Genomic DNA, 20,008 nt, shown 5'->3' with positions numbered 1-20,008 from the left:
GAAAATTGAAGAGAAAATGGGAGAAAAGAGATGAATATGGAAGACAATGGAATGAGATGTTCTTTACAAACTATGAAAGGAACAAGAATAAACTAATTTACAAATGCCCTTAGTAAAAATAAAACCAAACAAGTAAACCCTTCAGATAAGTATTACTTAACATAAAAAAATGTTTCAAGAAATTCTAACATTGGTTGCCCTCTGCAAAGGGAAACCATGTGACTGAGGATAGGGAGCAGAGGTAGGCTTTTCACAGTAAACCTTTTGTAACTTCTGGAACTCAAGTATTATAATGTATCGCCTTTTTCAGTAAACAAGCAAAAGATTTTTTAAATCTTCAACGATTTAGTTCCTGCTAATAGTTTATAATTACTAGCAATCTACAATCTTCCAAAATGACATAGAAAATTGAAATTTTAAGACAGAAAAACCCCCAAAAGGCCAATTTTACCTGAAGAGACAAGAGAATTGCCATTTGGAGTTAAGGGGGATCAGGAAGGGAGAAAGTAGATCATCTCTAACAATTACTATTTTATCAAACCAATTCCACTGCTATTATTTTTAGCCCATTTTCTTACATTTGTTGCTAACAAATCCTGTTGCCTGAACGCAATTTATTTAGTAATGAAGTAAAAGAAAAGCAATGATCCTGAAACACTTCCAATTTAAGTATTTCTAGTTTATCCAGTCCATTTTGGCACAACTTATTTATGTCCTGTCTTTGAATAACACTTCTTTTATGTTGGGAATCCTCTTGTATTTAAACGCAGAATGATTATAAATTTTTAATATAAGGCTTTGCAAGCCAGTATGCCTGAAACGGGAAGTCAGTTATGGATTCTCATTCTCTATTCCTACTTGTCTTTTTTTCTTGAAAATACCGTTAACTGCAACAACCTTGCAACGGTTATTTTCATATGTAAGCTTTCAGAGATAGGTTACCTATGAACTGAAATCACATTTTGGGAAGGAGATACTGAAGACAGTGCAAAACAAGCACGAGGGTAGGCGGATCAGAGCGTTGGGGCAGGCGCGTGACTCCAGGGAGCCTGCGTGGGCTGGGGGGTCGGATAGGATCCTGCTCAAGATACAACCACATAAAGGAAGGCTGGAAGCAGGTGGGAAGCCTGGGGCCTCGCATTTCTGCCTACTCAGTTCCAGGATCTCTTAACGACACACACGTCATTGCTTTCGTAACCGGTTCAGATTGAGACTCAAGGAACCCCACTCAACCCCTTTTGGACTGGAATCAACCTGGCTTTGCCGGTTTCAACTCAGTTTTTCTGCCCTCTGCTATCGCCCCCATAACCTCAAATTCATCCAAACTAAAATCTCGCTATGGTAGAGATTAGAAGATGGGCGACTCAGTAACCCTTCCCTCGCTCGTTTTTAATGTCCTTCCAATCAGTTGGTTTCCTCCACACACGGATAGCAGACCTAACGGCCGGGCAGGTCCAAGTAAAGCCAACGTGGCGGTAACGGGAAAACGGGATCCAAAACCTACCAATCAGCTGAACAGCTCGGCCTACGCCCCGCCCACTTCCCCTGCCAACCAATAACTTCCACATTTCTTCCGTCTCTCTCGCCCAATCAGAGTGCCCCGTGGCGCGTACCCAGTGCTCTGATCGTCCGCACACCGCAAGCCCGCTGTATGCGCGCTCTCCTCCTCTCCGCTAGGCGAGCGGGCCATCTGTCCTTCCACCCTGAAGGTGGACAGGATGATATCTGCTACCACTGGAGGCCCAAGACCCCAGAAGTGATTCCCCCAAACAGCAGTGAGGCAAAAGGAAAGAGAAAGGGCTGCCCAGGAACGCCCACCGCACACGGTTTCCCTCAACCCGGAAGTGATTCTCCCCTACGCCCCCCTCCACGGTTGAGAGGGAGGAGACCCAAAGCCCCGTCTGCCCGGCATGCCCTGGGCTTCCGGTGACCTCTGGCCCTTTCCTGCCGTCCGCTCTCGCTTCCTAGCGTGCTCTCTGGCTCATTGCTTTCCTTTGCTTGGTCGGGTCTTCCTTTTTACACTACCTAGTGACTGTGGCGCCCGCGACTGTCAGGGAGGCGGTGGCAGAGGACACTCGACATGGCCGCCTCTAAGCCGGTGGAGGCAGCAGTGGTCGCAGCTGCTGCGCCCGGCTCCGGGAGTGGAGTGGGCGGTGGCGGCGGGACTTCGGGCCCGGGCACTGGGGGTCTGCCGCGATGGCAGCTGGCGCTGGCTGTAGGAGCGCCCCTGCTGCTGGGCGCGGGTGCCATGTATCTGTGGACCCGGCAGCGGCGGCGCCGGGAGGCAGGAGGCCGGGGCGACGCTAGCGGCCTGAAGCGCAACAGCGAACGAAAGACCCCGGAGGGCAGGGCCAGTCCTGCCCTGGGAAGCGGACATCCCGAAGGTTCCGGTGCCCACCTGGAAATGGTGAGAAGCTGCCTCGGGCCATAGAGGTGGAACCGAGCGGATGCAACGTTTCCTTGAAGGGTTGTGCCGGTGAGGGGGCTTCCTTCCCATCAGTTGGTAACTGCTAAGCGGCAGCACATGAATTTAGAAAATCTCGTTTCTGGCTGTTTTGTAGGGAATGGAGTAGCCCGAGAAGACAGGTTTTCGATATTCTTTGACATTTTCCTTTAGGTTTCAGAGGTCTTATCTTTAGCTTCTCAGTGACACAGCAATTATCTCTGTTAGAGGTGGTACTGGGAACATTTGCAAATGTTTGTATAACAAGGAAGGAACCCATATTCCAGTGATTGGTACGTTGTGGCATGAATTGCTTTTGTTATTTCCAAGGCCTAGAACTAAGTTGAAAGAACCTTTTAATAACGAACCACTTCTCTCTTGAAGGTTTTTTTCTTTGGTGCGGAGGGTGGGGTGGGAGGGGGGTGTCATTGGCAACTACCCCGATAAAGGAGAAAAAAATTGATTAGAAAGCTTTGTATATACAAAAAAAAAAAAAAACTTCCAAAGACTAAAATAGTGGTGCTATTTTCTTTTCGTGTTTTTTATTTTATTTTTTATTATATATTTTTTAAATCTAGGGGAGTAAGTTCTTAAACTTTTTGGTTGCAAGCATCTTAGTCCCCCTACCACCCCGGAAATGTGCATCACCAAGCCTAACATGCTTAATAAAGATTCTTTGATGTTGGGCCAAGCATTAGTCTCTGGTGAACTGCTTTGTATGATTTTGTGGAACTGACCATTAAATCCTTTTGGTATGTGATAGCTATGGGAGAATTGGCCTGGCTGCTTAACAATGCCTGGATTGGGTGAGGTGGAAGATTTTTTCTGAATCTGGAGTTGCACAGTAGTAGTATCTGACCAAATCAATTCAGAGGAACTTATGCTGAAACAATTCTCAGTTGTATACACATGTAAAACTTTTTTTTATACATACACAAGTTACACATATGTGAGTCATTTCCATTTCTTTCAGGCTGAAGGCATGTTTTTGCTAAGTAGTCAGCGTTAATGCAAGTTTTGATGTAGTAATGAATTACTACTATATGTTAGTGTTTTTTGGGGGGAGCATTGTGCTAGCCCATGCAAGAGCCATATGATCTTTCCTATGAAAGTATGAAACATGGCCTATTTTTAATCAGAAAAGATACAATATAGGGAAGAACCCATTATCTATGAAAACTAGGGAATGTCACTTAATATTGGGACTTCCACCACTGTTAGTTTGGAAAGTCATTTTATCTCCCTGACCTTACTATCATCCCAGTAGAACTAGAGAATTAAAATATTGAATCACTTATTTCGTTTAGCACTGAAAATTGATTCTCTGAATTAGTTATATGTCATTTTCATGTTAATGAAATTCCCTGGTCATTTCCTACTTCATTTAATTTTAATTATAGAAGAACTGTAGATGAATGAAATGTACACAAAAGTACTCAATTCTCTAATAATCATTAAAAATAAAGATAGTTGTATACATAAACTATGTTTTGACATTTTTTTTTATAGCTGCAACCACCCATCTCATCCCAGGATTCTATATCATTGGTATTCGATAGAATTTAGCAAATTTCCTTTCAGTATTTAAATTTCTTGAAATCCCCTTCAGTTTTGCAGCATTGTCTTCATTTTTGAAATTTTATAAGTAATATAATTTTATATAACTGTAATGTTTTTATAAAGAATTTTTTATTAATATAATAAAATTTAAACTTTAAGTTTGAATTCTGGGTAACTTGAACTGCTTTTAAATTATTATTTTTTTTTTAACTAAAATAAAACTGAGCAAAACACTTGCATATACCGTTGTTCACATGGTGGAATCTGGGCTTCTACATGAAATCTTGCTTTGGATTACTAGATTAGTAAAGCAACAAAAAGAATGTCATTTACCACAAATCTGTATGTTTTAAGTGTTGGTGATCAATAAATATTGAAAGGCTTTTTGACATTTTTTAAAGTAGTCTAGTCGTAGAATTAATATTAGATTATCTTAATATAACTGATCACTAATTACAATTTTTTATCTATGGTTGGAGTAATGTTTGAATAATACCTTTAAATTGACAACCTCAGTGTATTTTGTAAATGGAAAGTATTTGCTTCCAGTGATCGAAAAACTGACAGAATCCTGATACCTTAACGGGTATTTCTCCACCTGACCAAAACCTATAATTTTTTAAGAGAAGGAAGGACAGATACTGTTAAGGGTCTAGTATCGGCAAATAGAATTGAAAAATCTCAGTTTTGTCTGTTGGCCTATGTTTACTTTAATGTAAAATGAACAAATGATGTTTTGTCTTGAATTTGGGATTTTCATGTGCAGTGTAGATTGTATTATCTTCTTTTATGGGATAGCAAAAACTTGCAAAGCAAATGCAATAGCTATTCATATTTGTTTCAACTAATGGGAATTTCAGGATATCATTAAAGAAAAGCATCTAATCACAGTTGATAATGTCTGAGATTAAGGTACTTAAAGTATTAAATTGAATATATTTCATTTTAAGACATTATAAAATTCGCCATTATGTGCCATTTTGCTTCAGTAAGTTTTTTAAAATTTGAATTATAGATTTTCATACCTGGACGAGTTTTCTTTGAAGATCATCTTATCCATGACACTTTTCAATATGGATTTGAGTTATCCTAGGGACTACCAAATATATACCAAGCATGGCATACAATCTTATCCCTCACAAAATGCTTAGGAACTAGCCTTCCAGAATAGAAAGGAGAAGACATACCTAAACCTTTTAATAAAAGGATCATTGACTTTCCTAAATGATCTGTTTCTAGTCATTTTTAAAAAAATTAGTATGGATCACCAGTGAGACTCATAATTAATTTTTAGTGAACACCTTTCAATAATATCCTTTCTTTATCCTTAGCAGTATTTCACATTGTTTTCCTTAATAAATTTTGCTACTGAGACACTACATTTGCCTTATTTTTAAAATATTCTGACACCTCCCTCCCAGAGTCTTTGCTTTTTCCCTCTCCTTTCTTAAGACTCCTTTCCAGTCTTTGTCTGCTTTTTTCTGTTTAGTGACCATCATGGTTCTATCATAATCATCATTCTTTTATATTCCACGTATTCCCTGGATATTGCTAGCCCCCCAGCACCTTTGCCTATTTAGCCCTTACACATCAAGGGATGCTTAATTTGTCTCCAGCTCAGACCTCTCATGAGGTCCAACTTTTCTATGTCTTCATTTCATTACCTCACAATTATTTTACATCGTCTCCTCTTTTTCCTGAAAGTACCCCTTGTAAACTGATGCACCTCATCTAATTTTTCAAACCAGAACATGTCCTTCTTTTCTATTCTCATGTTCTCCACATCCAGTCTATAAACATACTCAGAAAATTTTGCATCATAAATGTCTTAAAGAGCTGGCTACTCCATTCCCACTGCTCTTATTTCTCAACTGAATAATTGCTCTTCTCTTTATTAAAGTAAACCTTCCCTATTAACAGTTGAATCTGTGGAGTCAACTAATTGAAGATGGAAAATATCCAGAAAACAAATTGCACCTCTGCTGAATATGTACAGATTTTTAAATTGTATTTATTCCCAAAATGATACAATATAACAGCTACTTAAGTAAGACTTACATTTAAAGCACACAGGAGGAGGTTGGGTATGGTGGCACATGCTTATAGTCCCAGCTACTGAGGTTAGACCATCCCTGAGCAACACAGGGAGACAGAGGAATGCAAGAAGATGTGTGTTGGTTATATGCGAATACTATGTTATTTTATATAAGGGACTGGAACATCCACAGATATTGGTATGAGAAGTGGAGGTTATGGAACTGATCACCTGGGAATACCAAGAAACAACTGTATTGTCCTCTTATCTTTGATGTCTCCATCAGTCCCATACATAAAATCATTAAGAGGTTTTCCAGTGAAGATAAAATTCAAACTATCATGGTGTAAGACCATGATATTAATTCTGCTTTAATCTTAAATATCTCTTGCCACTTCCTCTGGATTCTGACCTTTGGATAGTCTATGAACACTGCCCGCTACCCTTTCTGGTCATTCAATTCCCAACACTGAGACTTTTTTTTAAATACCTCTTTACCTAAGCACACAACAGTGTGATTCCATCACATCCTCAATTTTTTTCTTCCCTCAGACTTATCACATGATAACAGGGTTGCCTATTCCTGTCTTGAATACCATGCTCTTGAATCTGTGAAGGCTGAAACTGGCTGTCTTGTGTTCCATTGTATTCTTAGAACCTCATACAATGTCTGGCATGTGGCAGGTGTTCAGTGGAATGAATGAAGCTTTATTCTTTGAATAATATTTAAGGGCTTTATTGACATATTACATTCATCTGCATTTATCTACATGTATGTTTATATGTGTGTGATGTTTTGACTTAAAACTTTTTTTTTTTTTTTTTTACTTTATGATGATGTGAAAGCATCACACTTTGAATTTTGGCTTTTTATTTTATTTTTCTAGTCTAGTGATAGGCCCCACGATACTCTCTTGTGATACTGGGCAGTGACAGTGAACTGCAGTTCCCAGCCAGCCAAAGAATTACCAAAGTAAATAACTAGTACTTTATATTATTAAGCTCTGATGTTTAGTAACGTAGATATACATATATATTTAGCTGATTAAATGGTTTTTTTGTTTGTTGTTATTTGGTGGTGGTTGTTTTTGGTAGAACTGCATATTGAATCTTGAAGTATTCTGCCTCTGAACTACATCCCCATCCCTTTTTGTGTTTTATTTTGGATAGGGTCTAAGTTGCTGAGGCTGGCATAGAATTTATGATCCTCTTGCCTTAGCCTCCTGAGTAGCTGGGATTAAAGGGTTCCACCCTCACCCTTTAAATATATTTTCAAATTGATATTTTCAATTTATGATGGATTTATCAGGATATCCCCACTGTAAGTCATATGGAGCATTTGTGTGTGTTTCACAAGTTTTTTTTGTTTGTTTGTGTTTTTCAAGTTTTCCAGCTTTTGATTTTTATTCTCAGTTGATCCTGGATTCAGTATAACTGTCTTAAACTTCATTTAGGTATACTTTTATATATATATATATATTCATTTATTTATATGTGGTGCTGAGAATCGAACACAGTGCCTCACACATGTGAGGCAAGTGCTCTACCACTGAGCCACAATCCCAGCCTGTCTTAGGTATACTTTTTATGAATCACTTGATTTTTTTTTGATATGACATATAATCATAATCCTGCAAAAGAAGCATTCTTATAAGTAGATTCTTCTCAGGTAAAGAGTACTTTGTATTATGATTCAGTAGGTGAAGCTGGTTGTAGTTTTTAAAATTTCTGTACAGGAGATGGGGATGGACATTATAACTTAGGTTTGATCATGTAATATTATTTACTTATTACCAGTAAGTATGGTTCATATAAAAGTAACTATTGGTCTGTAGATATTGAAAGATTGTTTCTTAATCTGTAAGCTTTCCAGAGTTGATTGATACTTCTGTAAAGCTGGGATTCAAATACAATATGCTTTATGAATTTGTAAATTAAGGGACTAAAAACCATTTAAGAGCAACATTATGAAACCACATTATATATATTTTAACTAGATATAAATGATGAATATATATTACAAGTGATAACTATAAGTTAAGATAAGTTAATACCCATTTTATTTCCCCACATGGATTAATGTACCTAATTCTATCATTTTCTTTTACAATGACTATGTCATTAGCATAATTTGAACACATGCTAAGACTTTATAGTAGTTCCTTTTTGCCAGATATACATCACTGAAAGCTTTCTGTAATGTAGTCATGTTGCAGGACTTGTTTTTAGAGACAGGTCCTTTTCTGATCCTCCAGATTTCCATATGTGGATCATTTTTCCTCCCTGTAGTACCTTCCTTACTATCAGTCATTTTTTTGTTTTAGAGCAAATTCTTGTGACTTTCACTGACTCTTATTTAGTGAACTTTGATTGTTATTACTTTGTATCCCACCAAATTTGTATGATTTATACTTTGATAACTGTAGCTTTTATTTCAAAATTTGTTTTTCAGAGTTGAGTTGCCTCTTTCAAATTTTAAGAGGTGGGGACTAGGTGTTATCAACAAATATAAATATTTGTTGAAAAGTGAAAAGACATTTAATCTTTTCCATTGTTTTCTTAGATATATTACCTGAGTTATTTTGCTTTTGATTCTATGTTTTACCCAAATAGTTTTGTATTTATGTGTAATTGTGTATGTAGTCTATTCCATGGGCCAGTAGTTTTCTGTTTGTCAGTGGTGCAATCACCTGATATGTGTTTTCTTAATGTGGATTGGGGTTTTAGTGTTTCAATGAGTGGTAGTTCATTTGAGAGCCTGCCAATTTATACTTGTTTGTTTTCTGCACTGGTCTCTAGTATGCTCCTTTAAGATAAAAACTACCCTGTTGCTTGTTGTATAGTCAAGTCTTGTCATCTGCAAGAGTCTGGTCCTGATACCATCCGCAGATAACCATAGTTTAACTATAATGAATGACAAGGAAAAAAGTTTGTACATGTATAGTAGACTCAACCAATAGCTATCTTAGACTGAACTATATGTTATCAACATTATGTTTTTCTAAATATTATATCAATCCATGGTTGGTTGAATCCATGAATGCAGAGGACCAACAGAAGAATGGAGGCACACCAACAAAAATGAATTCAACTATACTTTTCACTCGTTGACTTTTTCCTTGGAGTAAATAATGAGCAAGATAATGATACCTGCGTTTGTTTCTTTTGTTGTACCAGATTGTGAATCTAAGCATTGTTGTGATGATTAAGATTCATATTTTTCATAGAATAAAACAGTCATCCGTGCAGTGTGGAAGTAAAGTTTTTAGTCAATCTGAGCTCAGATTGGTGGAATTTGAATCCAGCCTTGGGCAGATTTCACAATCTCTCTAGGTTATATTTGCAACAGTGGAGGTTGTAATGACCCTTATCTCATATCTCTGTTACTGTATTCTTCTAAAGAATTTTTCAGAAGAGTCAGTTAATGATGTTTGCTTCTTCTGTTAATTTCAGGATCATCTGTAAAATTTGGCTTTGGATATTTGTTGAATTTATTAAGCAGAATCATGAAGATAGCTCTCTTGGCAGTTCCTTATTATGAGGAGATAAAGCAATTCAAATCCTGTATGTCTAATTTTCTAGTAAATTATTTCAAATAATACTTTGTATAACATAGTGGGCAGAAGAGAACAGTTTTTCTTTTTCTAATTTGTTTATATTCTTACCAGTGTTCATAGGTTTTAAATTTATACCCATGCATTATCTTTATGGATAATGAATACACAGAACTTAATCTTTTCAAACTGTAGTGTTGTTTTGTTTTCTAAAAGGAGAATAGTTTTTGTTGTTGTTGTCATCATTGTTTTAATGTTAAAAGATGAGGTCTTACTGTATTGCACATGCTGGCCCTAAACTCCTGTCAAGCAATCCTCCTGCCTCAGAGTCCCAAGTAACTGGGTTTCCAAGCACACATCACAGCACCTGATGAGATTAGTGTCCTTTGAACCAACCAAGTTATATGTAGGAGGCTCAAGTGGCTGTAGTATAATAACTGTATATGTAGAGTCATGCAGGCCATGTACTAGTTACTGGAGGTTTTGAAGGAGACAGGAAAAGGAAGACATGATCCAACTTAACTTGTTAAAACAGTTCTTCAGATCAGTTAGAAACTAATTTCAAGTCTCCTTAGTAGCTTTTGAATGGGGAAAATAAAGCACATGAAAAATACTAGTATTTCAGGATGTTCCCATTACATTTTGGATCTTTCTGTCTTTGTTTTTTGTTTATAAAAATAAACTTTCAAATTTTTCTTTGGGTTTGTTTATTTTCCAACTTTGGCCTTTAATTCTAAAAAGTTTTAGTGTAGCTTGAGAAGGTAGTAGGAAAAATGACTTTGAAAAGCAGTAACAAAGATTTCTCTGGGATGAAATTAAAATTTCTTCTATTGAAAAACTGGTAGTAGTTGGGGCTGGGGATGTGGCTCAAGCGGTAGCGCGCTCGCCTGGCATGCGTGCGGCCCGGGTTCGATCTCAGCACCACATACAAACAAAGATGTTGTGTCCGCCGAGAACTAAAAAATAAATAAATAAATAAATAAATAAAATCTTTAAAAAAAAAAAAACTGGTAGTAGTATATTTTCTGTTTTGACTTTCCTTCAGAATGTTTATTTTAATTTCTGCCTGATTTTGGCCCTAGCATTATGAAATAGGATCAAGTTCCTGACATAGCAGAAGGCTGATGTTGATTGCTAAATGATCATTGTGCTAACCAACTTTTTGCCCTTAATTCTATCAGATCCAGATCAGTAGCTTTTAGGTACAATCCCTGTTGTATTGCCTTTCTTTCTTTCTTTTCTGTTTTTTAATGCAGTACTGAAATTAAACCTGGGGGTGCTCTACCACTGAACTACACTCCCACCCTTTGGTCCCTTTTTAATATTTTATATTTCAATTTTTAAGCAGGGTCTTGCTCAGTTGCCCAGGCTGGCTTGAACTTGTGGTCCTCCTGCCTCAGCCTGCCCAGTAGCTGGGATTTCTAGGGTAAATGCACTTGTGTAGTTTTCAAGATTTTTTGGGAGGGCTGGGTAGAGCATGTGCTTTGCATAAGGCCCTAGGTTCAATCCTAGCATCTGGCCTCTAATTTTTTTCTGTTTATTTGTTTTATCCTGCTTTCTCAGATGTTAGTTATCTATTTGAGTTGGGTGCCTCTCTTTTATGTGTTGATTTTCCTTTATTGTTAGCTATTCCTTATTGTGTGGTCTTTTGTAAGAGAGAGGTAAAGTATGCATGTCACTTGTCCCTTGGTTAAAGGGGATCTTCACTCCATCTGGATGACACAAAGCTCTAATCTGACTTACTCTCTCCAGTGAAATGAGGATTGCAGAGGTGTAGTAAATGCAAGTTTTCCAACAGTAACCATTATTGTTGCTTCTCAGGGCCTATACATAAGGGATTCTAAATAAGGGATTCTCAGTTGTCTTCTCTTGTGTTCTGTGGTTGTGTCTCTGTCAGCTTAGTTCTATCTTATTTTCATTGAAATGGGTGTCAAGGTTGCTAATTAGCTTAAATTTCATAGCTTTGGGGAAATGCTTAAATCTATTGCAAATGGTAGATTTTGCATTTATTTAATTTGTGCTTTTCCTGGCTCCTTTCATGTTCCCATACTCAATTTTTAAAATACACATATTTCTTGTTGACATTAGCTGACTTAAATTGTCTGTTATACTATGAACTTACATACTTTTGAGTTTCCTACATGTCCTTTTTTGTACACTGTACTTAAAAAAAAATACAGCAGCTGTACTGTGATACTAAAAAAGGTAAACAAAAGGTAAATGGAGGGGGAAATCAGGAAAGAAAAATTAAGTAAGAATAGAGAAGAGTGAGTACAGTGGTACCTCCACCTCATCTATGTAACTTAAGAGATACCCTGAGCCCCAAGCAAGTTGGCTTTCACAGATTCTTTAAATTATTTTTGAGGGGCAGTTGCTTTTGTTTCAGTATTTACCTATTAGAGGTATATATTCTTCTGTAGTCCTGTATTAAAGTTAGATGATGTTAACAATCAAGTTTTGCATAAAAACATATCATAAAATTTTGAAATTATTGATTAGAACTGGACAACTGGCTTTATCCACAGAGAAGTTTTCATAACTGTCCTCAGTAGGTATTAGCTACCCATTCTTCCACATTTTCCATGATGTGTATGTGTTTTGTTTTGGGTCCTACAGAAAGCAGATCTGAGACAGATTCATATATAGGAGGTCTGTTGATGGCAAATGATAGAATAACAGCAGTAGTGAAAATGCCAAGAGTGTTTTTATATACTAACTATTCTACACTGTTAACAAACAACCTAATGGAAAAAGAGCAGGAAAAAAAACTGAATAAGTTTTTAGAACAAGAAAACCAGATACCCAATAAACATGAATAGTGAAGAAAATGCAAATTAAAAATAATATTGTAATATTATTTTGTACCAGTTTCTCAACCTTGGCAGTGCTGATATTTTGGATCCAATCATGTTAGGAGCATTTCCGGTTTCTATCTACTTGATGTTAGTAGCACCTCTCTTCCTCATTGTGGTAATCAAAAATGTTTCCAGGGTTGAGAATTTAGCTCAGTAGTAGAGCATTTGCATAGCATATAGGATGCCTGGAGTTCCACCTCCAGTACTAAACAAAAACAAAAAATGAAGAAGAAATATTTCCAGACATTGTCAAATATCCTGTAGGGCTGTAGGGCTCCAGCTTGACATGACCACAGCTGTCTTGGTCATAACTGATTTTGTCTTTTGGTTAACCTTGACACACATCTCAAACTCTACAGGACAAAAAGTTGTGAGATGGTCAGCCAAGTTTGTTGTACCAGGCTAGCCACATTTGCCTAGACTGTTTCTTAACTGAAGTTGGACCTGTTGATAGTTTTTGTTAACGGCCAGGTACATTCTGGTTGGCTACAGCCCACCAAAGCATATAACTCCCTTCTTTCTACCTTGGGGTATGGGTATCTTCCAGCCTTGCTGCCTCTTTCTTTAATCTTACGGTATATTCTACCTTTGGTGGCTGGTTCTGATATCCTGAAACTGGGTTTTTCTAAAACAAGGGGGTAAAATTACCCTTGGCTGAGAACCACTGTTTTAATTAATATCCTTTATACTGAAAACAATTGAATGCTATCATTGCTTCTAATTGCTGACAGGAATGATGGGACAGTGGTATTTAAAGCACTGAAAAAGTCTGAATTTTTTAAAATTAAAAAATATAAACCTTTTGGCTCAACCCTTCTAGTAAGATTCTATCAAATGTAGTTATTTATATGAAGCAACTCGCTCTATAACAGTCATCCTGTTCTCCCATTATTCTTTTATCACTTTATCATTTAATCACTGTGGTCTGAGTCTATTCACAAATGTTGATTATCAGTTTTAGGTAATTGTTTCCTCTCATTTCAGAACTCTCTTGATAGAGCCCAAGCAGCCAAGAACAAAGGCAATAAATATTTTAAAGCAGGAAAATATGAACAAGCTATTCAGTGCTATACTGAGGCTATTAGTTTATGCCCTACAGAGAAGAATGTCGACCTTTCCACGTTTTATCAAAACAGAGCTGCTGCCTTTGAACAGTTGGTATGTACTCTAGATTGTTTTCTCTGTGCCTTTTACTTTTCTATATTTTCTTAAAATTTCAGTTACTGCTACTCAAATCTAATATATTTTTTGAAGTTATTTTGAAATTTCAGGATTTTTGTTCTTAATTTCCTTTAATTAAAAAAATCTTTGGAAATTAAATTTAGTTTTGCTGGCTACAAATGTACTTCAAAGTTATATTTATTTCAGCTTTATAAAATTGGTTTTTATAGAAAATTAAAGTTTTCTTGTGACCCTGTCTTCATCTATTTCTCAACCTGTATCTGAATAGTTACATGTATGTAAGAGGGAAAAATACCAAAGATGAATTCCTTTTAAGTATGTTGGTTTTTTTTTCAGTTGTCACAATATCTCTTACACCTTTTAACATCAGCATATGCAGATGTTTCATTCTTTTTAAAGGCTACATGTTAGGATCATTGTATATTTATATGGGTAGATTGATACACAGAATAATGGAGAAGAAAATATTATAAATAAAAGCAATATTATGTTATTTGCTTGGAGGCAAGAGAGAGTTCGTTGTTTTTAAAGAGGCATGAAAGTTCCTATAGAGCATTAAGAGAGATGAAATTGGAAAAACCAGATCAGGAAAAACTTTATAGGTAATATTAAAGAGTTTGGATTTGATTCTGAGTATAATGGAAACATTTAAAGTTTTTAAGCGGGGCAAGAACATTATCCGAGATTGCTCATACTGTTCTGTCAAAAAAAACCCAGAATGGTCACTGGGAAGACCCAGGTAAAGGTATTGCAGTAACCTCAGTGTGACATGAAGGAAACTGAAGACCAACGAAACTTGCCTCTTGAATTGGATGTGAAAGGCAAAAAGCAAGGATTTTAATACCAGTGGGTGGAAAGGAATGAGACAGCTGAGTAGACAACTTGAGAAATGTCTGTATTTTAGGAAAGTGATCTGGGCTAGAGATAAATTTAAGAACCTTATTTTAGATATTATAGAAAGACAGACAGTAGATATAATCATATAGGGAAAGAGAAGTGATGAGACCATGAAGATTCCAGCATGTAGAGATCAAGTAGAGGGAGAGAATTCAAAAAGGAAACTGAGAAGGAACTGCCAGTGAGATAGGTAGAAATCAAGTGAAGTGGCAACTCTGGAATATTGGCCCTTGGGGTTGGAGGGGGATAGCTGTAGGGAGTTACACAATCAAATAAGGAATTTTAAAAGATGGACTATACTAGAGCAAGTGTTTTTATAGTTATAGAAATGGCTTAGAAGAGAAGCAGAGAAGAGATAGCTGAAAGAGTGAAGTCCTTGATCCAGATCATTAGAGAAGGGTTAGCTTTTGATGAAAATGGGTGTTTCCTCAGTTTTAATAGGAGCAAAGAAGGAAATGGTATGAAAAAGCTGCAGGTATTTTGGAGATTTGGAGGTAGAAAGATGTCCTAAGTATGTCCGTTGCCTTATTAAAAAATATCTGGTTGCCTTAGCACAGATATTTGTATGAGCTTTTATAGTATATAGTAGATATTAATTCTTTGTACTGGGAATACATTTTTTTATTATAGGACTACAAATACTTGGCCTGCTAAGTCTGGAAAACTGATGTCTGTTGAACAGTACTTTTATTAGTGTGACTCTGATAATTTCAATTCTTATCAATATTTTAAATTATAGCAAAAATGGAAAGAGGTGGCCGAAGATTGTACAAAGGCTGTTGAACTTAATCCCAAATATGTGAAAGCTCTCTTCAGACGTGCAAAAGCCCATGAAAAGTTAGACAATAAGAAGGAATGTTTAGAAGGTAAGAATGTTTTTGTTTTTACATATAAAAGTTATTAGAGATGTTGTGGTCATTAGTAAATATATATGAAACTTTATCTTGTGAGCAGATAAATCAGTTAATTCTCTTTAATAAAAAGTTAAATTTTTCCCCAATTGTTTTTTAGTTTAAATTGAAATTGCTGATATTTAAATATTATCTTTGTTCTCAACTATGGTGTTAAATGGGTATTAAAATTTGGAGCTTATACACCACACATTTTAAGTTTGGCATTTAGTAAGGATTGGTATATAACTCCATGAGTAAGAAAACTAGAAAAAAGGTTTTAGCAAGTGATAGTGTTTCTAAGATTCTACATGTTTTCAGTTAATATCCTATATAAATATGAAATTACTTGAGTCTTAGAGAAAACACTTTTTTTGTCCTTCATATTTTCAGACATCTTATGCCCAATTGCAAATTATGTAACTGGTACAAAACATTCAAGTGAATTTGTTATTCTTAATAAATGCTATAAATGTTCTACTGCCTTTAATTGGCCTTTTCTGCTTCCAAAACTGCAATTAAAATAATAGAACACTGACTTTTAAAGTACATTTTTCTAGGTGACGTGAAGCTTAAAACCAGAGTGTAATATCTACAGCATAAAAGTGCTTTCTGCTACATGTTCAGATTTGCTTTTAAAACATCAATAAGATTTAGCCATAATTAGTGTTGTTATAAAGATCCCCTCCCCCACATGTTGGGGATCCAACCCAGGATCTCACAAATGGAAAGCACACCTATCACTTTGTCATTAGACCAAAGTAACATTTTAAAAGGCTCATTTTTTTTTAAAGGTCTGCATTATCAAATGCAAATGCTTTAGAGAACATTTTAGCAAAATTTGAGGTTTTCTGGTATTGTGACATTTGATAGGAGTGTTGGTTTAGAAAGGGGTAACCTAAATTGGAGTTTTAGAAGAAAAGGGATAAGAAAAAGAAAGACATTGTCACTAGCCAAAGTTATCAAGGGAATGTAACAATAGACTGATTTGTTCAGAGAAGCAAAGATGTAGAATTGTGAGAAAATTGAGTTCAGAAAGAGAAGGGACAGCCATTGTTTTGAATATTTTGAATGGTTAAGGAACCACCTATCTTGTAAACTACAGTATTTTCATACTAATACTTATGTTTCCATCACTTTTAGATGTCACTGCTGTATGTATATTAGAAGGGTTCCAAAATCAACAAAGCATGCTCTTAGCTGATAAAGTTCTTAAACTTCTTGGAAAAGAGAAAGCCAAAGAAAAATACAAAGTAAGTTAATCTGAGTTGGGTAGTGGTGGTGGTGGGGGTAATACATTATAAAGAGTAATTTTTAATTTATGCTACTTGAATTTAGGCATGGTGATAAGGGTAACAACTGAAATTGTAACTGGATTATATTTCTTTTTTTCCCTTGAGCTTGAGTTTATGGTATATCCTTTTTCAGTTGTACTATAGACTTTATTGAGTGCTGTACTTGGAGAACATTGGAGTCCACCTCTATTTATTACCTGGCCTTTAAAGAAATAGTTTATTTAATTCAACAAATAGTTATTAAAGTTCTATGCTGGAGGAATAGGGTCCCTTACCTTATAGAATTACAATTTAGTGAGAGAGACTGTTACTAAGTGTAAAAGACCTGTTGTAGCTAAGTGGTCAAGGGAAGAAGTAAGTAGAGTTCTAGGAGAGTAGCAAAAGATTCATTACATATACGTGTGTGTGTGTGTGTGTGTGTGTGTGTGTGTGTGTGTGTGTGTGTAATTTTCATCTCCAAATGTTAGTGGAATTACACAGTTTAAAACAGGTTTCTTCACTTTAGGACTTGAATATACTAAAATGTGTTGTGAAAGTATAAGAAGAATATAACTAATAGGTCTCAGTCTCTTAAAACTATGGAACTTTTTTTCCTTGAGTATCTTATAAGGCTGGTATTCCTCAAAAACGCTTTGTGAAACATCATATTAGGGTCTCATAATTGAGACTTGAAGGAATCTGGTTTATTTGTATATGTTTACAGAATGTCACTTTTGAGTAGACTAGTTGGTTTGCAAAAGTGCTAAGAAAATACAAATAACCTCTATTTGCATAGGTTACATATTGCTTTTCACATATTTTTTAATCACTTTATATGCTACTTTGTAAATCGCAGAATACTTTTCATATTATTTTGATTTTTTTAACAACCCTATAAAATAAATATGGGAAGTATTTCAATTGTGATTTTAGAGATGAGAACTAGAGGGTTAATGACATGAATGAGGTCGTGTAACTAATAAATGGCAGAATTTTTATCCTTTTCCTGTGATAGTTAAGTCCATTGCTTATAGAATAGTATTTTTATTTTAAAATTTTAACCACATGTGGAAAGCTGGGAGGTGGTAGCCTCATTTCTAAGCTAAAATGGGAAACTAAAAGACTTAGTAATTTACCCAATTTCTAGTAAATGCTATTTACATTTCTATTTAAGCTTTTCCCATAAAGTGATAAATGATTGCCACTATATATTTCTTCTCAGATCTGTCTTTAGTGAAATGTTGAAGTGAGGCATATTTGTCACTTGATAAGTGATCCCTTTGATTCAAAATATTTTTTTGTTTTACTCTAAGACAAATTGAATCTCTTCCCAGGGAAAGCAGGAAGATAAATACAGGTGTTTTGTAGTACTATAACAGAATACCACAGATTGGGTAATTAAGAAAGTAATTTGTTTCTTATAGTTCTGGAGGCTAGGAAGTTCAGTTCAGTATCAAGGTGCTGGCATCTGTAAGTGTCTTTGTGCTGTGTCATTCTATAGAGGTACAAGAGTTGATTTTTTTTTATAAGAAATCTGCTATTTTGATAACTAACCCACTTCTCAAATAATGATAATAATCCATTCTTGAGGATAGAAGCCTCATAACTTAATCACTTCTTATAAAGTCCAAACTCCCAACAGTGTTGCACTGGGGACACATTCATAGCACAATTGTAGCAATGAGGTCCCCCTTAGATTTCTTTTTCAGTTTTCTTCTATCCTACACTTATCTGAGATTAGATAATTTACTTACAAAGCCAGATTCCTTTTTTCCTCTTTAAATACAAAGACATTAAAATCTACCAAGATAATAATGATGACATTTGTTATACATAAAAATTAAATATCATATTTTCATTTTAAACCTGTTGGGTTTAATTTTGAAAAAAGTCCAAAAAATATCTTATGGAGGGCTGGCTGGGTTCTGATGGCACACACCTGTAAGCCTAGCCATTTAGGAGACTGAATCAGGAAAAATGCAAGTTTGAGATCAGCATTGGCAACTTAGGGAGATCCTGTCTCAAAAATGTTTGGCAGACACCCCAGATTCAATCCCCAATACCACAAAACAAATATAATAAATCTTAATAGAGCTCTTTGGCTATGTTACTTCATCTTTAGTTAAAACTTTCAAAAATTATGTTTCATAAGGAGAAATAAGAACTCAAAAAATTATGAATCAAGTAGCTATGCCAAAAATAAATAATTAATATAGGAAATGTGCCCAGGAAATTACCATTTTTTTAAATGCAATATGACTTTCAGTGGTTTTTGCCAGTAATGGAAATCTTCAGAGGAAAGCCCAGGGTAAATGGATTTTAACATTTTTTTGTAACAGTTATTCTTAGTGTTCTGCTGTGTGTATCCTTTTTCTTGATTAGTGTTTTCTCATTTCAATAAGTTTAAAACATGGTTAAATTTCAGAATCGTGAACCTCTGATGCCATCTCCACAGTTTATCAAATCTTACTTCAGTTCTTTCACTGATGATATCATTTCTCAGCCCATGCTGAAAGGAGAGAAATCTGATGAAGATAAAGACAAGGAAGGAGAAGCGTTAGAAGTAAAAGAAAAGTAAGTATATTAAGCATGGTGTCTACTGAACAGCTTTTTTGGTGCCATGTATTTATCCTTGAGCTTAAATGGGTTATCTATCCACAGATATGGATAGATAATAAAAAAAGTCTATATTATCATTATTATTGTAAAAATACTTCTCTTTCTACTGTGTGTTTGTTACTTTTCTGGTGGCTCAACTTTTTACTGCCACGACTAACCTGCTTTTAAGTCCTTTGTGATATTCTCAAGTCAGGTGGTTTGAATAGAGGCACTAACTTGAAAATTATCGTGTAGCTCAACACCCAAATGTTAGAGCCAGCTTATTTTTAGTTTATATGTTGTGAGGTGCTTAGGAGTGCTTAAGGAGTAAATTTCTTCAAGGTTTTTTCTGCTTGCCCAGGAAATTACCATTTTTTAGACTTCTGATGATTGATCTTTTAGAGAGCTAAAACCAAAGCACATGATGCTATGTTTACAACTGGAGATCTAGCCATATAAGGTAGTTTATGCCATCTAGCCTGCTTCCCATTCATTATTTATCACTTGTGTTTTGCAGTGAAATCTGACTCTCCTCTAAGAGAAGGCACAGTATTAGTACCAACATGACATTTTTAAATGATTTTGGATGGAAGAGCAATATTGTTCAAGTAGTAAAATATAACTGGATTTTTACATCTAAAGCATTAGAGGGTTTGGAAAGCAGATTGTTTTTGATCTTTATCTCCCACTTTTTCTATTGTTGTTGCCACTTTTTAGATG

At 35.6% G+C, this 20,008-nt stretch overlaps 1 protein-coding gene across 1 annotated transcript in view; it reads left to right on the top strand.

Moving 5' to 3' along the window:
- Window positions 1–1,934: 1,934 nt before the first annotated feature.
- The window catches only part of Tomm70 (translocase of outer mitochondrial membrane 70), a 33,544-nt gene continuing 15,470 nt past the window's right edge, over window positions 1,935–20,008 (top strand). The window contains exons 1-5 of the mRNA XM_026402414.2: window positions 1,935–2,407; window positions 13,432–13,605; window positions 15,266–15,392; window positions 16,560–16,669; window positions 19,116–19,264. Coding sequence (XP_026258199.1) covers window positions 2,081–2,407; window positions 13,432–13,605; window positions 15,266–15,392; window positions 16,560–16,669; window positions 19,116–19,264 — 887 coding nt within the window. The 5' untranslated portion in view covers window positions 1,935–2,080. The remainder of the gene's footprint in view (window positions 2,408–13,431; window positions 13,606–15,265; window positions 15,393–16,559; window positions 16,670–19,115; window positions 19,265–20,008) is intronic.

Source organism: Urocitellus parryii, chromosome 2 (genome assembly GCF_045843805.1).
Source record: "Urocitellus parryii isolate mUroPar1 chromosome 2, mUroPar1.hap1, whole genome shotgun sequence".
NCBI lineage: Eukaryota > Metazoa > Chordata > Mammalia > Rodentia > Sciuridae > Urocitellus > Urocitellus parryii.
Note: the sequence above shows the minus strand (reverse complement) of the source record. Positions and strands in the feature narration are given on the sequence as shown.